We start from the raw sequence: 13,474 nt of genomic DNA on the forward strand, positions 1-13,474 counted from the left end.
TCTTGGTGCCAGTCTGGTTCCTCAGGGGATGCCCACGGGTGGGTACCCCTTATCTCGGTGCCAGTCCGGCTCTGCAGGGGATGCCCACGGGTGGGTACCCCTTGTCTCAGTGCCAATCTGGCTCTGCAGGGGATGCCCACGGGTGGGTACCCCTTGTCTTAGTGCCAATTTGGCTCCACAGGAATGCCCACGGGTGGGTACCCCTTGTCTCGGTGCCAACCCGGCTCCACAGAAATGCCCACGGGTGGGTACCCCTTGTCTCGGTGCCAGCCCGGCTCTGCAGGGCGCCTCAGGGGATGCCCACTGGTGGGTACCGCTCATCCCGCGCCCGCAGCATCTCCCGGCCCCACGTGCGGCTGCCCCCGCTCTCCCCGCCCGGGGGTCCCGGGGCGCCGGGAGGCGGCGGCAGAGCCGCACCGGAGCCATTTTGCGCCGCCGCCGCCCGCTCTGGCTCCCGGGGAAAATCCACCGCCGTGTCTTGGCGGCGCCGCGGCGGCCCCGCTCCGCTCCCGCCGCTCCGCGCCCGCCCGCGCTGCACTGCGGGGCCGCCGCCACTCGCATGCTGCCGCCCGCCGCGCTCCCACGCGCGGGGCGCCGGCCCGGGCCGTGCCGGGACCAGCCGAGCCCAACCGAGCCGCGCCGGGAGCAGCCGGGCCGGGGGCGGCCGGGCCGGGCCGTCGGGGAACCGCCCGGGAGCCGCCGGAGGATGTAGGAGGCGGCAGCGGGGTAAGAGCGGCGGGGGCGGCCCCGGGGGTGCCCGGCGCAGAGCGGGGTCGGTGCCCGGGCTCGGCCGTGCCCAGCGCGGGGGGGGGTGCGGGAGGGGATCCCGGGGCTGCTCGGTGCGGAGGGGGGGCTCTCACCAGCGAGGCACCGGAGCCGTGCGGAAGCGGCCCCGCGGGAACGGGACGTGGCACCTGCGGACCCATCCGGCATCACCGAGAGGGTGTCCGGGGGTGAACCGGGGAGGAAGGAGCCGGGGATGGCCGGGGGCGTCTCAGCGGTGCCGTGGCGCTCGGCTCCGCCAGGATTCCCCGTGGGTGGGGGAGAGGGGGTCCCCATCTCCTGCTCCCAGCGGGCATCCCCATCCCCGGCTGCCCGAGGCGCTGGGCAGAGCGGCGCAGCCCCTCCAGCCTCCCCTGGATGGCGGCGCCAGCCATCCTGCGTTCTCCCGCTGCTGCGGAGGGCTCGGGGCAGGCCCAGGACCCCTCCCCACCCAGAGGCTCCCCCTCCCCATCCTGCCGAGGGGGTGGTGAGGTGGTGCCCGGCTGAGCGCTGAGCTGTGCCCATCACCGTGCAGCCGTGGTCCCAGCCAGCCTGGCAGGCAAGCAGAGCTTCGGGGGCCCTGTCTGGCTGCTCCCTCTTGCTGCTGCCTTCCTTCCCCCGGGCTGTTGGGGTTTCTTGGAGGAGTCGATCTGGTCCCTCCATCCTGTGCCAAACCTGCAGAGCAACTTGGTGCTGGGACCGCTGGTGTGTCTCCATCCTGTGACATCCAGCCCCTCATGGCACCTCCCTCGCCCACAGCCGATCCCTGCCTGTCCCCTGGCCAGGAAGAGGGGACAGAGCCTGGCTGGTGGGGGTTGGTTATCCCCGTGGGAATCCAGGCAGCCTTGCTTGGTGTAAATGGGAGCAGAATCCGGTCAGCAGTGCAGATTCTCCCTTAGGAAATGGATGCAATTTTTGGTCTTTCTCGGTTTCTCACCCCTGTGCTCCCACTGTTCCCCCCCAATGCATCCATGGCTCGCAGCCCTTGAGGACTCTGTGTGTGCAGGGATGGAGCAGGGGAAGGCCACTGGGAGCTGGGCACGGCTGCAAGGAGCATGTCAGCCCTTTCAAGCATTAGCACAGCGCCGGCAGGGCTGGGAATGCAAAAATAGCCATCAAAGTGACCGTGGAACATCCGAGCCTGGAGGGGCCCCTTTTGGCTGTGGCAGTGTGGGAGCACTGACGTGGGGAGATGTTGGTGCGAGCCAACTTTGGGGCTGCCCCGGGTGTTGTCACCCCACTGAGCACCAGGACACCAGGATCAGCCATCCCTGCTGTGGTGGACAGGGTGACAAAACCGTGGTGTCCCCCTCCAAGCCTGGCTGAGGTGGTGCTGAGCTTGGTGCCCAAATCTCCGTCCTGAGTGCCAGGGCTTGTGCCACGTGGGCCTGGAGGAGCAGCCCCCAGCCCTCTCAGTCCTCCTGCTGGGCCTGGCTCCCACCCAGCAGCTTGGGCAAGGCACGGGATGGGTGAAGGTGCTGGGAAGCCCAGGCTGGGGGCGTTTGGGGGGCCCCTCCTTCAGCCTCCCCATCAGCAGCCCAGAGGCAGAGCAGTGCCAGGAGCTGTGGGATGCAGAGCCTGTGTGGGTGGCTGGTGGCTGAGCTGGTGTGGGTCTCCCCAGCTCTGGCCACGCTCAGGGGCAGGATCAGGGCCCGTGCTGGGGTCTCATGGCCAGGTGGAGCTGCTGGGCTGGGGGCTGGGGCTCCAGATCCAGGTTTTGCAGACGCTCGCATCTCTCCGGCAAGCTGAGCCGAAACCCTGGATGCCACCCAGCCAGAAATTTGGATCTGGAGCCAAAGGTGACTCTTGGCCCTTATTGCCAACACGGGCGAAGCCAAAATCTGGATCTGAGCAGAAACAGGAGGAGCCTGGATCCTGCGCAGGGGCTGAACGTGCGGCTTGTGCTCCTTCTGGCCATCAAATTGGATTTCCTGAAATAGCCTGTTGAAGACCAGAGCCCAGCAGGGACCGAATGACAGGTCACCAGGGGTGTGGAAGCCCCATCACGATCCTGGCCGCCTGCTTCAAGACGTTGGCAGCCAGCAATAATAGTAATATACGGTGCCATTGCCGGGAGAGCGCAGCGCTGCTGGAGAGCTAAGAATAGCAGGCGAGACGTGCCAGCAGAGGGGGACTCTGGGCCGGGCGGGGGCCGGGGCTGCGGCTGGACGTGCCCTGGGGGACACCCCGGCCGCGGGGTGGCAGCTCCTCCCAGCGGGAGGACATCCCTGTGATGCAGGTGGCACAGGGCAAGGGGATGTGGAGAGTGCTTGGTGCTTGGGTATTGCCCCTTCAGCCTGGCCTTTGAGCTTTGGCACCCCCAAGAACCAGGTGTAGAGCTTGCTCTGATAAAGTGGCATTCAGATTGTGGCCATCTCAATGGCCCTGTCATGCCTGGTCCCTCTATGAGCAGCAGAATGGGGTGGGAGCCACATGCAAAGCCATGGACAGGGCAGCAGCTCATCACTCCACACTCACCTGCCCCAAACCAGGCAGGATTGAGCCCCTTCTGCCCTGTCCTGCCCAGCAGCTCATTCCAGGGCTGCACAGTGTCACTGGCAGGGCACAGAGAGGGCCTGGCCAGCACAGGTTCAAAAGCTGAGCTCTGTCAGCCACCACAGCACGTGGCAGTGGAGCAAGTGCCCATGGGGTTAAGGAGAATTGATTTGTACCTTCCCCATATCTGCAAGGCCAGGGGTGCTGCAGCACCCCCTGTCCCCCTCCCACAGGCAGCTGTGCTCCTGCAGTGCCTGTGTCAGTGCCTCTGCAACCTGCCCTCAATCTTAATTAGATTTTCCACGTCGCCCCCCAGCTCACTCCTCCCCAAAATGCTGGAGCAGGAACAAGAAGCCATGACATGGTTTCTAATCAGCTTCTGAATTCAGATTCCTCGTGGCTGTTGTTGGAGGCTCCTCTCAGCCTTTGCTTGGTGCTGCCTGAGCAGGGTCTGGGAGCCCAGCAGCTGGGACACCCTTGGACACACGCTCGTCTTTGGTGACAGCAACTTGAGCAACACCTGCCAACCCCATCAGAGAGGCATCCAGCGGGCACTGTGGCTCTGCCCAGCTCTGGGCACCACTGCTGAGCTTTCCTGGGGTTCATTCTGCATCACTCCAGTGCGGGAGCTGGGCACGGTGCCCCACGGCCGGCCCCAGTGTGGCTCCTCTGCAGCCAGTGCCGTGCCAGCTTTGGCTCTGCCTCCGGCACCCAGACCCTGTCAGCAGCGAGTTGTGGCTCTGAGCAAAGCCAGGGGATGCAAACAATTCCCAGAGCTGCCATGCCCCAATTAATAGCCTGTGAATCACGGTGCTGCTGGAAGAGCAGATGTTTGTGGCGTGGCTGCCAGAGCTCAGTGTTTCACCAGGAGCCTGCTTGGCCCTAAACTGGCAGCTCTGGGTGGTGACGGGGCCGCGCTGCCTGCCTGGCCCTCTCCTGCAGGAGGATCAGGAGATGTTTGGGCTGGGAATCAGCTGAAGTTTTTGGTGGGCAGAGGGGAGGGGGAGAACAGCCTGTGTGTGGGCACGAGGGGTGCTGTGTTGGAGTGAGAGGACTACAAAAGCTGAAGGTATCGAGTCCTGTTGTGACAGGACCTGCTGATTTCCCGTTCCTGGGGAACCTCTCAGCTTCCCAAAGGGATGCAGGTGCTGTGGTGGCACACTGGGTGCTGGGGCACTTGTTTGGGGATGGTGAATGGTTGGTACTGGGGGAAACACTGCGTGCCTTGGAAGTGGCTGTCCCTGCTGTGGTCGGTGTCCCCAGATGTGGGGTTGGGATGAGACCCCATTGATCACCCCAGGTCGGTGCCATCTGTGCGGCTGAGCTGAGGGATGGCCTCAGCTCTCATGTTTTGTGTGATGACACCCACCTGCCCCAGGCTCCCCTGGGCCCTCTCTGGGTGGGGGCACACTGGGGACAGCCCCGTGATGGGGGAAGCACAGGGTTCCCCTGCAGCAGGAGTGTGTGGGGAGCGAGGACAGCACTCGGGTGCCTGTGGGTGCACAGCAGTGTGTGGGGTGGGCCCGTGGGATGCTGTGAGTGGGAGCAGCCAGGTGCACGTGGCCATGTGCAGTGATACAGAGCTGCTGAGTGTCCGTCTGTGTGTGCGGGGTCCTGTCCGTCAGTCCATGCATCCATCCATGCATCCACGCATCCATGCATCCATGCATCCATCCATGCATCCATGCATCCATCCATCATCCATCCATCCATCCATCCATCCATCCATCCATCCATCCATGCATCCATCCATGCATCCATCCATGCATCCATCCATCTATCCATCAGTGTGTGGGTCTGTGTGTCCATCTGTGTGTGCAGGGCCCTGTGTCTGTCCATCCGTCCATCAGTGTGTGGGGCCATGTGTCCATCTGTCTATGTGGGGTTGTGTGTCCATCTGTGTATGCGGGGCTCTGTGTCTGTCCATCCATCAGGCCGTGTGTCCATCTGGCTGTGCCGGGTGTCTGTCCATCCGCCGGCCTGCGGGGCTGTGTGTCCGTCTGTCCATGTGGGGCTATGTGTCCATCTGTCCGTGCGGGGCTGTGTGTCCATCTGTCCATGTGGGGCTGTGTGTCCATCTGTCCGTGCAGGTCTGTGTGTCCATCTGTCCGTGCGGGGCCGTGTGTCGGTCTGTCTGTGCGGGGCTGTGTGTCCATGGGGCCGTGTGTCGGTCTGTCCGTGCGGGGCCGTGTGTCGGTCTGTCTGTGCGGGGCTGTGTGTCCATGGGGCCGTGTGTCGGTCTGGCCGTGCGGGGCCGTGTGTCGGTCTGTCCGTGCGGGGCCGTGTGTCAGTCTGTCCATGGGGCTGTGTGTCGGTCTGTCCGTGTGGGGCCGTGTGTCGGTCTGTCCGTGCGGGGCCGTGTGTCCATCTGTCCGTGCGGGGCCGTGTGTCGGTCTGTCCGTGCGGGGCTGTGTGTCCATGGGGCCGTGCGTCGGTCTGTCCGTGCAGGGCTGTGTGTCGGTCTGTCCGTGCGGGGCCGTGTGTCCATCTGTCCGTGCGGGGCTGTGTGTCGGTCTGTCCGTGGGCCGTGTGTCCATCTGTCCGTGCGGGGCTGTGTGTCGGTCTGTCCGTGCGGGGCCGTGTGTCCATGGGGCCGTGTGTCGGTCTGTCCGTGCAGGGCCGTGTGTCAGTCTGTCCGTGCAGGGCCGTGTGTCCATGGGGCCGTGCGTCGGTCTGTCCGTGCAGGGCTGTGTGTCGGTCTGTCCGTGTGGGGCCGTGTGTCGGTCTGTCCGTGCGGGGCTGTGTGTCCATGGGGCCGTGCGTCGGTCTGTCCGTGCAGGGCTGTGTGTCGGTCTGTCCGTGCGGGGCCGTGTGTCCATGGGGCCGTGTGTCGGTCTGTCTGTGCAGCCCTGTGTGTCGGTCTGTCCGTGCGGGGCCGTGCGTGGGCGCGCGGCGCTGCGGGCGTGGGCAGCCCCTTCCCGGGGGTGCTGTCGGTGCGCGGGGGTGGCCGAGCGCGCCGGGGAGCGCGCGTGGGTGTGTCCCCAGCGCGCGGGGGCGACGGCTCCGCCACCGCCTCTCTCCGGCTGCGAGGTGCCGGTGCCGGTGTCGGCACCCGGAGCGTGCCCGCCGCCGCCGCCGCCGCCGCCGCCGCCGGGGGTGGCCGTGACCCCGGGGACGTCTCCGGCCTCGCTGCGCGGCCTGGCCCCGGCATGGGCGGCCCGCGGGGAATTTGCGGGATCGCAGGGAATCCATCGCGCGGCTCCTGCCCAGCCCAGGCCGGCAACTTCATGGCTTAGCAGCGGCGGAGGGTGAGTGGGGTGCCGGTGGGAGGGGAGAGGGCCTGGCTGCGCGCAGGGGGCTCCGTGCCTGGCACAGCCCCAGTCCTGGGAGAGCCCTGCTTTGTGCCCGGCGGTGCCAGCTCAGCGAGATCCCCCTGCCCGGGCAGCCCACAGCCCTAACCCTTTCGTGGCCGAATCCTCCTCCCTGGCAGCCACGTTCTCTCCTCGGTGTGCAGCCTGTGGCTCCCGGCCAGCCCTCGCTCAGACGAGCCTCGGCACAGCCTTGAAGCTCGCCCGACCGGGATGGGGAGATCCCAGCCCCGAGGTCTCTGCTCCTGTTCCCTGCAGAGCTGGGCTGGGGGCTGTCTGTGCTGCAGGGGGTGTGTGCTGGGGCTGGGGGCTGGGAGCTGTGAGCACTGGGGGAGGGGATGTGCTGAGTGGGGGGCTGTGGGGAGCAGGGCAGGGCTGCCCCTCTGTGTATGCGAGGGACAGGGTCCCCTGTGTGTGTGTCTGTGTGTCTGTGTGTCTGTGTGTCGGTCCGGGGATGGAGCTGGGGAGCCCCAGCTCTGCCTGCCAGACGGCCCCGCTGCCGGGGAGCGGCACAGCCGGTGCTGACATCTGTGCTTCGAGCCCTGCCTGTCTTCAGTCGGCTCCTTGGCACAGTCACAGTGGCAGTTGGGTCCCTCTGTACCTCTCCGTGGATTCCCCCATCACCCTGCCTCTCCGTGACACAAACCTGAGTCTCTGCTGTGCTTTTTGGAGGGGAAACTGAGGCAGGAGGGAGGGAAGCAGCAGAGCCCTCTCCCGATCCCTGTCACCCTGAGCTTGATCCCACGCCTCACCCTGGCTTGTTTTTTCCTGCCAAGCGATGCCAAGAGCCGGGGGGGAGCGAGGGCGTCCTGGGACAGCTCTGGGCTGTGTCTGCCCTGGAGCCGCCCAGCTCCTCCTGCCGCTGTCTGGCACAGCCCTGCCCTGGGGCTGCCACAGGGGCTGCCCCGGGGACACCGGTGGCACGTGTTGTTGGGCACCGTGGGGACACTGGTGGCAGTGGTGGCCGTGGTGGCAGTGGTGGCCATGGTGGCTGTGGTGGCTGTGGCAGTGATGCTTGCAGTGGGAGTTTATCGTGGTGGGAGTTTCTAGTGGAGGCCATGGTGGCAGTGGTGGCTGTGGTGGTGGTGGTGGTGGCACAGCAATGGCAGTGATGGCCGTGGTGACAATGGTGGCCGTGCTGATGGTGGTCATGCCACAGCCATGGCAGTGATGGCCATGGTGACAATGGTGGCCGTGCTGGTGGCGGTGGTGCCATGGCCATGACAGCGGTGGCCATGCTGGTGGTGCTGGTGGTGCTGGCCATGGTGGCCATAGTGACAGTGGTGGCCATGGTGGCAGTGGTGGCCACACTGGTGGCGGTGGTGGCTATAGTGACAGTGATGGCCGTGCTGGTGGCGGTGGTGGCACGGCAATGGCAGTGGTGGCCGTGGTGACAGTGGTGGCCGTGCTGATGACAGTGGTGGCCATGCTGGTGACAGTGGTGGCCGTGTTGGTGGCGCTGGCCATGGTGGCCATAGTGACAGTGGTGGCCGTGGTGGCAGGGGTGGCCGCGCTGGTGGCGCTGGCCATGGTGGCCGTGCCGGAGCCGGGCGCTGTCCGCGGTGCTGATCCCCGCCCCTCTCTGCGAGTCCGACCCGCAGCACGAACCGGCGGCGATGCCGACCCTCGCTCCCCCCGGGGGTACCCACGGGCACACCGAGTCTCGGGGTCCCCCCTTCCCTGGGGACATCCCGCCCGCCCCTGCCCTTTGATGTGCGCGGCTCCAGACGGGGCCGGTGGGACGGGAACCGCGCTGAGCTCCGTACCCAGCGCTGTGCCCGGCGCCCACACCCTGCCCGCCGGGCTGGGCACGGCCGCCCCTCCACGGGCGCTCTGCTCGTCCCGCCGGGCAGGTCGGGCAGGGACGGGCTGGAGAGCGGGACAGGGCAGGGCAGGGCGTGTGGGGACACGGGCACCGAGGCTCCAGCACTCCCTGCCGGCTCTGGGACGGCCAGCGAGGGGCTCGCACAGGTTGGCTGATGTGCCCGGAGCAGCGCTGCTGGTTGGTGACACCGGGCTCACCTCGGCCCCCCAGCACCGTGTCCCCAACCGCAGTGCCGGTGTCACTGCTCCCAGAACAAAATGTCAAGCCATGCAAATGAGACTGCGGGAGCGGCTGATTGAAGGGCCCTGCCCCGCCCCGGAGTTGCAATCAAATATGCAAATGGCTCCCGAGGAGGCTAGTGAAGGCTATTAATAGCGGGGATGAGGCTGGGAGAAAGCGTGGTGTTCCTGAGGGAACGAGCCTGGGGACGAGCTGGTTCTGCTTGTCCCTCTGCCCAGCGTGTCCCTCTGCAGTGCCCGGGCAGGTGACAGGGACTCCCTGCAGGGAGCCCGGGGGCACCAGGGCTTGCTTTGGCCACCAAACCCTTTGAAGGGCAAGTGCTGCCCGTGTGCCCATTGCCCAGCGTCCACAGGGAAACCCAGAGGGACAATCACAGCTGCTGAAACCCCTGGGCTGACATTTCAGGAGGGATGAGGGGCCCAGCGGGACCTGGGCTCTGCTGAGGGGGTTCCTGTGGCTCAGCCTGGGCAGGAGATCAGCTTGGGGCAGCTCTCACCATGATAGGGAAGGGAAGGGAAGGGAAGGGAAGGGAAGGGAAGGGAAGGGAAGGGAAGGGAAGGAAAGGAAAGGAAAGGAAAGGAAAGGAAAGGAAAGGAAAGGAAAGGAAAGGAAAGGAAAGGAAAGGAAAGGAAAGGAAAGGAAAGGAAAGGAAAGGAAAGGAAAGGAAAGGAAAGGAAAGGAAAGGAAAGGAAAGGAAAGGGGAAAGGAAAGGGGAAAGGGGAAAGGAAAGGGGAAAGGAAAGGGGAAAGGGGAAAGGAAAGGGGAAAGGAAAGGAAAGGGGAAAGGAAAGGAAAGGAAAGGGGAAAGGAAAGGAAAGGAAAGGAAAGGAAAGGAAAGGAAAGGAAAGGAAAGGAAAGGAAAGGAAAGGAAAGGAAAGGAAAGGAAAGGAAAGGAAAGGAAAGGAAAGGAAAAGGGTACCTCCCACCCCTCACCCTTCACCCTGTGCTTCCCCTCCCTCTCCTGGTTTCCCTCTGTTGCCATTGATGTCCCTCTCCTGCCAGCTCCATCAAGAGCACGAGGCACTGCTGGGAACCATGCTGTCCCCAGTGTCCCTAGCCAGCTCAGGGGTCTCGGTGTGCTTGGCCTCTGCTGCAGCCCCTCCACCCCATCTCTTGGGTTTTGGGCTCCAGGAACCATTTGACCTTTTTATAGAAAACCGCGGAAGTCAGGCTGGAGTCAACAGTAACTAATTATTTCAAATCTGAAACTGGAATAATTAGCCCAATTAACAGTCTCAGGTGACGTCTGATTCCATCTGATAACAGCCCGAGGAAGAGGGAGAGTAATTAACCTGTCAGCCTGACATTTGTAGGTCAGCACTGGCTCCTCAGGATGTCGGGGTGGGCACAGGGGTAATTTGGGGTGGGCACAGGGGTATTTTGGGGTGGGCACAGGGGTAATTTGGGGTGGGCACAGGGTATTTTGGGGGCGTCCCATCTCTCTTGCTGCAGGGGGTCTGCACCTTTGGGGGTCTCAGTGCAGGGAGGGAGCTGTGGGTGAGCCCAGGTGGTTCCTGAGGGAGATGGGCTGGGGGCTGCTGGATGGAAGGATGGAGTGCTGGGGGCTGAGTGTCCCCCAGAAATGCCAGAGCCGCTGGTGAGGCAGCACCTGTGGGCCTTTAAGGTTGCTGTGGAAACGGGGCTGCTCGTTACCAGGAGGAGCCTCCTGCTTTCCAGGCAGGGCCCCCATCCCTGCAGGAGGGGATCCCCACCCCGGGCACCTGGCCCTGCACAAAGCCCCCGTGTCTGTGAGGGATGTGACAAGGACATGGCTGTGCACGTGCAGGAGGGTGGCATTGGGTGGCATGGACCCCTCAGCCCAGCTTGCCATTGGCATGGGTGGTGGTACCAGGGGGCTGGGCATGCCTGGTCACACTTGGACACAGCTGGACACAGCTGGACCCACATGGACACACGTCCATCCTGACCTGTCTGTGCAGCCCACCATGCCCTTGTGCCCCTTGGGGACCCTGTCCTGACACCTCAGCTGGCACACGGGCCCAGCCTGGCACTGGGGCTGTGCTGGCTGCCCCCTGGCAGGGCGCAGGGAGCAGAGTGTGCCAAGGCACAGCCTGCGGCCACAGCCCGGCGCCGTGCTCAGCTCCTGGAGTTTTAATGAGGTAAATTGTATAAAAAGCTCCGTTTGCCCTAAATGCCCATCCCTGCGTGAAGCTGCTGCAGCACAGCCCGGGCACACCCCTGGAGCTGGGCAGGGGGCTCCGGGGCTGGGCACACGCTCCCGGGCTGGGCACGTGGCAGCAGCAGCAGGAGGAGGAGGACGAGGGCGGTTTAGCACATTTGCAATCATTTCCCTCCTCCCCCCCAAGTTTACAGCTTAGCTCAGCGGCTTATCAGCCTCCAATCTCATTAAATCAGGCAAATTGTAGCATCTGATATTTTATGGAGATTAAGGTGTGCGCCCAGACTCTATAATTATCGGCAAAGATGTATTTACAATACCTTGTTGCTAGTAAACACAAAATAACTTCAGATCAAAGCTCTCTTACAGGGGGAATAAATCTGCCCATCGAGCGGAGCACGGCAGGGACGCACCCGGGGTGGGTGGGCATCACTGGGGGGACACGCGGGGGGCGTTCCGGGGATGTCCCCGCTCCCACGTGGCCGCTGCGGGTCCCCCTGTGCTGGATCCATCCCCAGGTGCTGCTGCCACCCCTCCGGCCGCGGCTCCAGCGGGGATTCCAGCGCAGGGACCTCCCCGGCGAGACAAACGCGGGGATTTATCGGCACATGTGCGTTGCCCCTGGATTCCTCACGGCGGTGGCAGCGCTGCGGATTACCGATGTGGTGACGCTGGTTTATTGCTGCCTGAAGTGGATTTATCCGTGCGGCAGGGCCCGGGCTGGCTGCTGGTGTAAATCACCGCTGGCAGGAGCCTCGGGGATGGGGCTGCATCCTCGGATATTCCAGCATCCCTGGGGGTTTTATTGCTGGGCTCCCCACGGGACCGTCCACTGCACGCCACAGATCAGCTGCCCCTTCTCCATCTCACTCACTTGTGCCCACTGAAACGAGAATAAAATGGTGATAATGCTGCAGACGTCCTCTGGAAAGGGCTCTGAGGCAGATGAAAAGCCCTACTTAAGAGTGAGGCCATTATTATTAATAACTTGGAGCCAGGCTGTAAATTCAGCCGACACAGCTATTATGGGAAATGAACCTGCTCCCGTGCTGGCTGCCAGGTGTGGGATGGGGATGGGGAGCAGGGCTGGATAACCCCAGTGCTGCTGCTGGGCCGTGTCCACAGCCGGGCCAGCAAGGCCAGAGGGGGCAAAACCACTCGACTCCATCTCTGGGGTGATTTCTTGGCTTTTCTGGGAAGGATGGAGACGTGAGGGAGAGATCCTGGGGCACAGCAGGAAAGGAGGTGGCTGAGCTTTGCAACAAGGCTGAGAGCTGGCCCAGGCTCAGGTCAGGGGTGATGCAGGGAGTGAGGAGCTTGGGCAGAGCTGAGTGTTGGCAGAGGCCAGGGTGGCACAGCTGAGGCTGGGCAGGACCCTCCATGGCCATCCTGTGCCCGTCTGAGGATCATCCAGGGCAGCATCACACCTTGGCAAAGGTTGCATTAAAGCAAAAATAACTCGGTGCTGTTCGGTGCCCGGCGCCTGCAGCCAGGGCAGAAAAAGGCAAAGCTGTTGTGGCTCCCATTCCGTCGGGATGACCTCACCTCTGGCACTGCCACCCCTGAGCAGGGCAGGGGGAGACCCAGGGTGGCAGAGCTGGGCACGGAGGGGGTGTGGAGTGCCATGAGGTGCCACACGGGTGTCACGGGGGCGCAGAGCGCGGCCACGGGCTCGTGGTGCTGCCTGTACCCAGCTCGGGAGCTTCTGCGGGGGAACGAGCTTTGATATAAATATCTTCTTGCTCAGCACACGACCTACTTTCCAGACAATGCCATTAGCCTCCCGACTCCCTCATTCATCTTCTGCCGTCCTCCCCCAGCCCTCCCTGCGCTGGCACCTGTGCCAGCACAGCACACAGGCCACGGAGGGGTGAGCCAGGGTGGGCACCTGGCTTGGTGGCACTCTGGGGACCCTGTGCTGGCCTTGGGGACGGCCAGCAGCCCCGTTCTCACGGCTGTTGCTGCTCCTGCTCTGGTTTGGTAGAGGGTGGCTGGGTCTCCTTGGGGCTTTCTCCACCCCATCCCACAGGATACTCAGATGTGTCTCCTCTCTCTGCCTCCAGCCCCGTTCCCTGCCAAGTCCATGCCCTGGGTGGCAGATGGCATCATCCAGGGGCATCCTCAGCCAGGGACATCCTCCTTGGGTACATCCTGGTCAGGGCAGAGGGGAGCACAGCAAGGCAGCCACACATTGGCCCAGGGGGAGTGTGTGGGGTCAGGACCTCTCCTGAGCACCCCCAGAGCTGGTGATGGACCCACACACACTTGTTTCATCCAAGGATGATCCCACAGGACCTCCAGGTGCTGGCAGAGGCTGTGGAGCTGGTGGGATTAGGGGCAGGTTGGGCAGAGGGTGCCCAGCCCCACTGCCATGACAATGCCCAGCCCCTCTGGCTCATGGGGATGGCTCTGACACCAGTTTTCCCCCTCAGGAGCTGGAAACATCTCTCCAGGCCCACCCCACCACCTGCACACCTCCGTGCACCCCTGGGATGAGCCCCCGCTCCTCCCCTGCAGCTAAAATTAAATATTCAATTTGTATTGCTGGTAAATCCTGCAAATCTCTTTTATCTCTAAGCTGTTGTAGCAGGAATATCGGTGGTGTAATCTGCATGGGGGCTCATCCCACTGCCCTTCACAGCTCCCTGGCTTGGACCACGCTCCGTTTTCCCCACAGTTCTCTCTAGGATGCTTCTGGGTGGTG

The 13,474-nt window shown here is 63.8% G+C and overlaps 2 protein-coding genes across 4 annotated transcripts in view; one reads left to right on the forward strand and one right to left on the reverse strand.

Annotated features, from left to right (window-relative positions):
- Positions 1-289: 289 nt before the first annotated feature.
- On the reverse strand, positions 290-7,552 carry LOC134430148 (basic proline-rich protein-like). Its single transcript, XM_063177712.1, has 4 exons — positions 7,482-7,552; positions 5,295-6,396; positions 937-1,314; positions 290-832 (listed from the first exon to the last, which is right to left on the reverse strand). Exons 1-4 carry the CDS (start codon positions 7,550-7,552, stop codon positions 290-292), a joined length of 2,094 nt encoding a protein of 697 aa, XP_063033782.1.
- The window catches only part of DLGAP3 (DLG associated protein 3), a 30,086-nt gene continuing 17,247 nt past the window's right edge, over positions 636-13,474 (forward strand). For 2 of the 3 annotated variants that reach the window (XM_063177360.1, XM_063177362.1), the window contains exon 1: positions 636-726. The gene's annotated coding sequence lies outside the window, so the exon portion shown is untranslated. Of the gene's footprint in view, positions 727-6,374; positions 6,507-13,474 lie in introns of those variants that run through there. The other variant, XM_063177361.1, reaches the window with a different exon arrangement.

The sequence above is a fragment of the Melospiza melodia genome, chromosome 27 (genome assembly GCF_035770615.1).
Source record: "Melospiza melodia melodia isolate bMelMel2 chromosome 27, bMelMel2.pri, whole genome shotgun sequence".
Classification (NCBI taxonomy): domain Eukaryota; kingdom Metazoa; phylum Chordata; class Aves; order Passeriformes; family Passerellidae; genus Melospiza; species Melospiza melodia.

Excerpts from the sequence above, each read along its gene's own strand:
- LOC134430148 (XM_063177712.1), bottom strand. The coding sequence starts at position 7,552 with ATGGCCACCACTGCCACCACGGCCACCACTGCCACCAGTGTCCCCACG. Across the intron at positions 6,397-7,481 it reads CCCAACAACACGTGCCACCG|GCCGCGCAGCGAGGCCGGAG; the intron begins GTGTCCCCGGGG and ends TGCCGGGGCCAG. Across the intron at positions 833-936 it reads CACCCCCGGACACCCTCTCG|CCCCGGGATCCCCTCCCGCA; the intron begins GTGATGCCGGAT and ends CGCACCGAGCAG.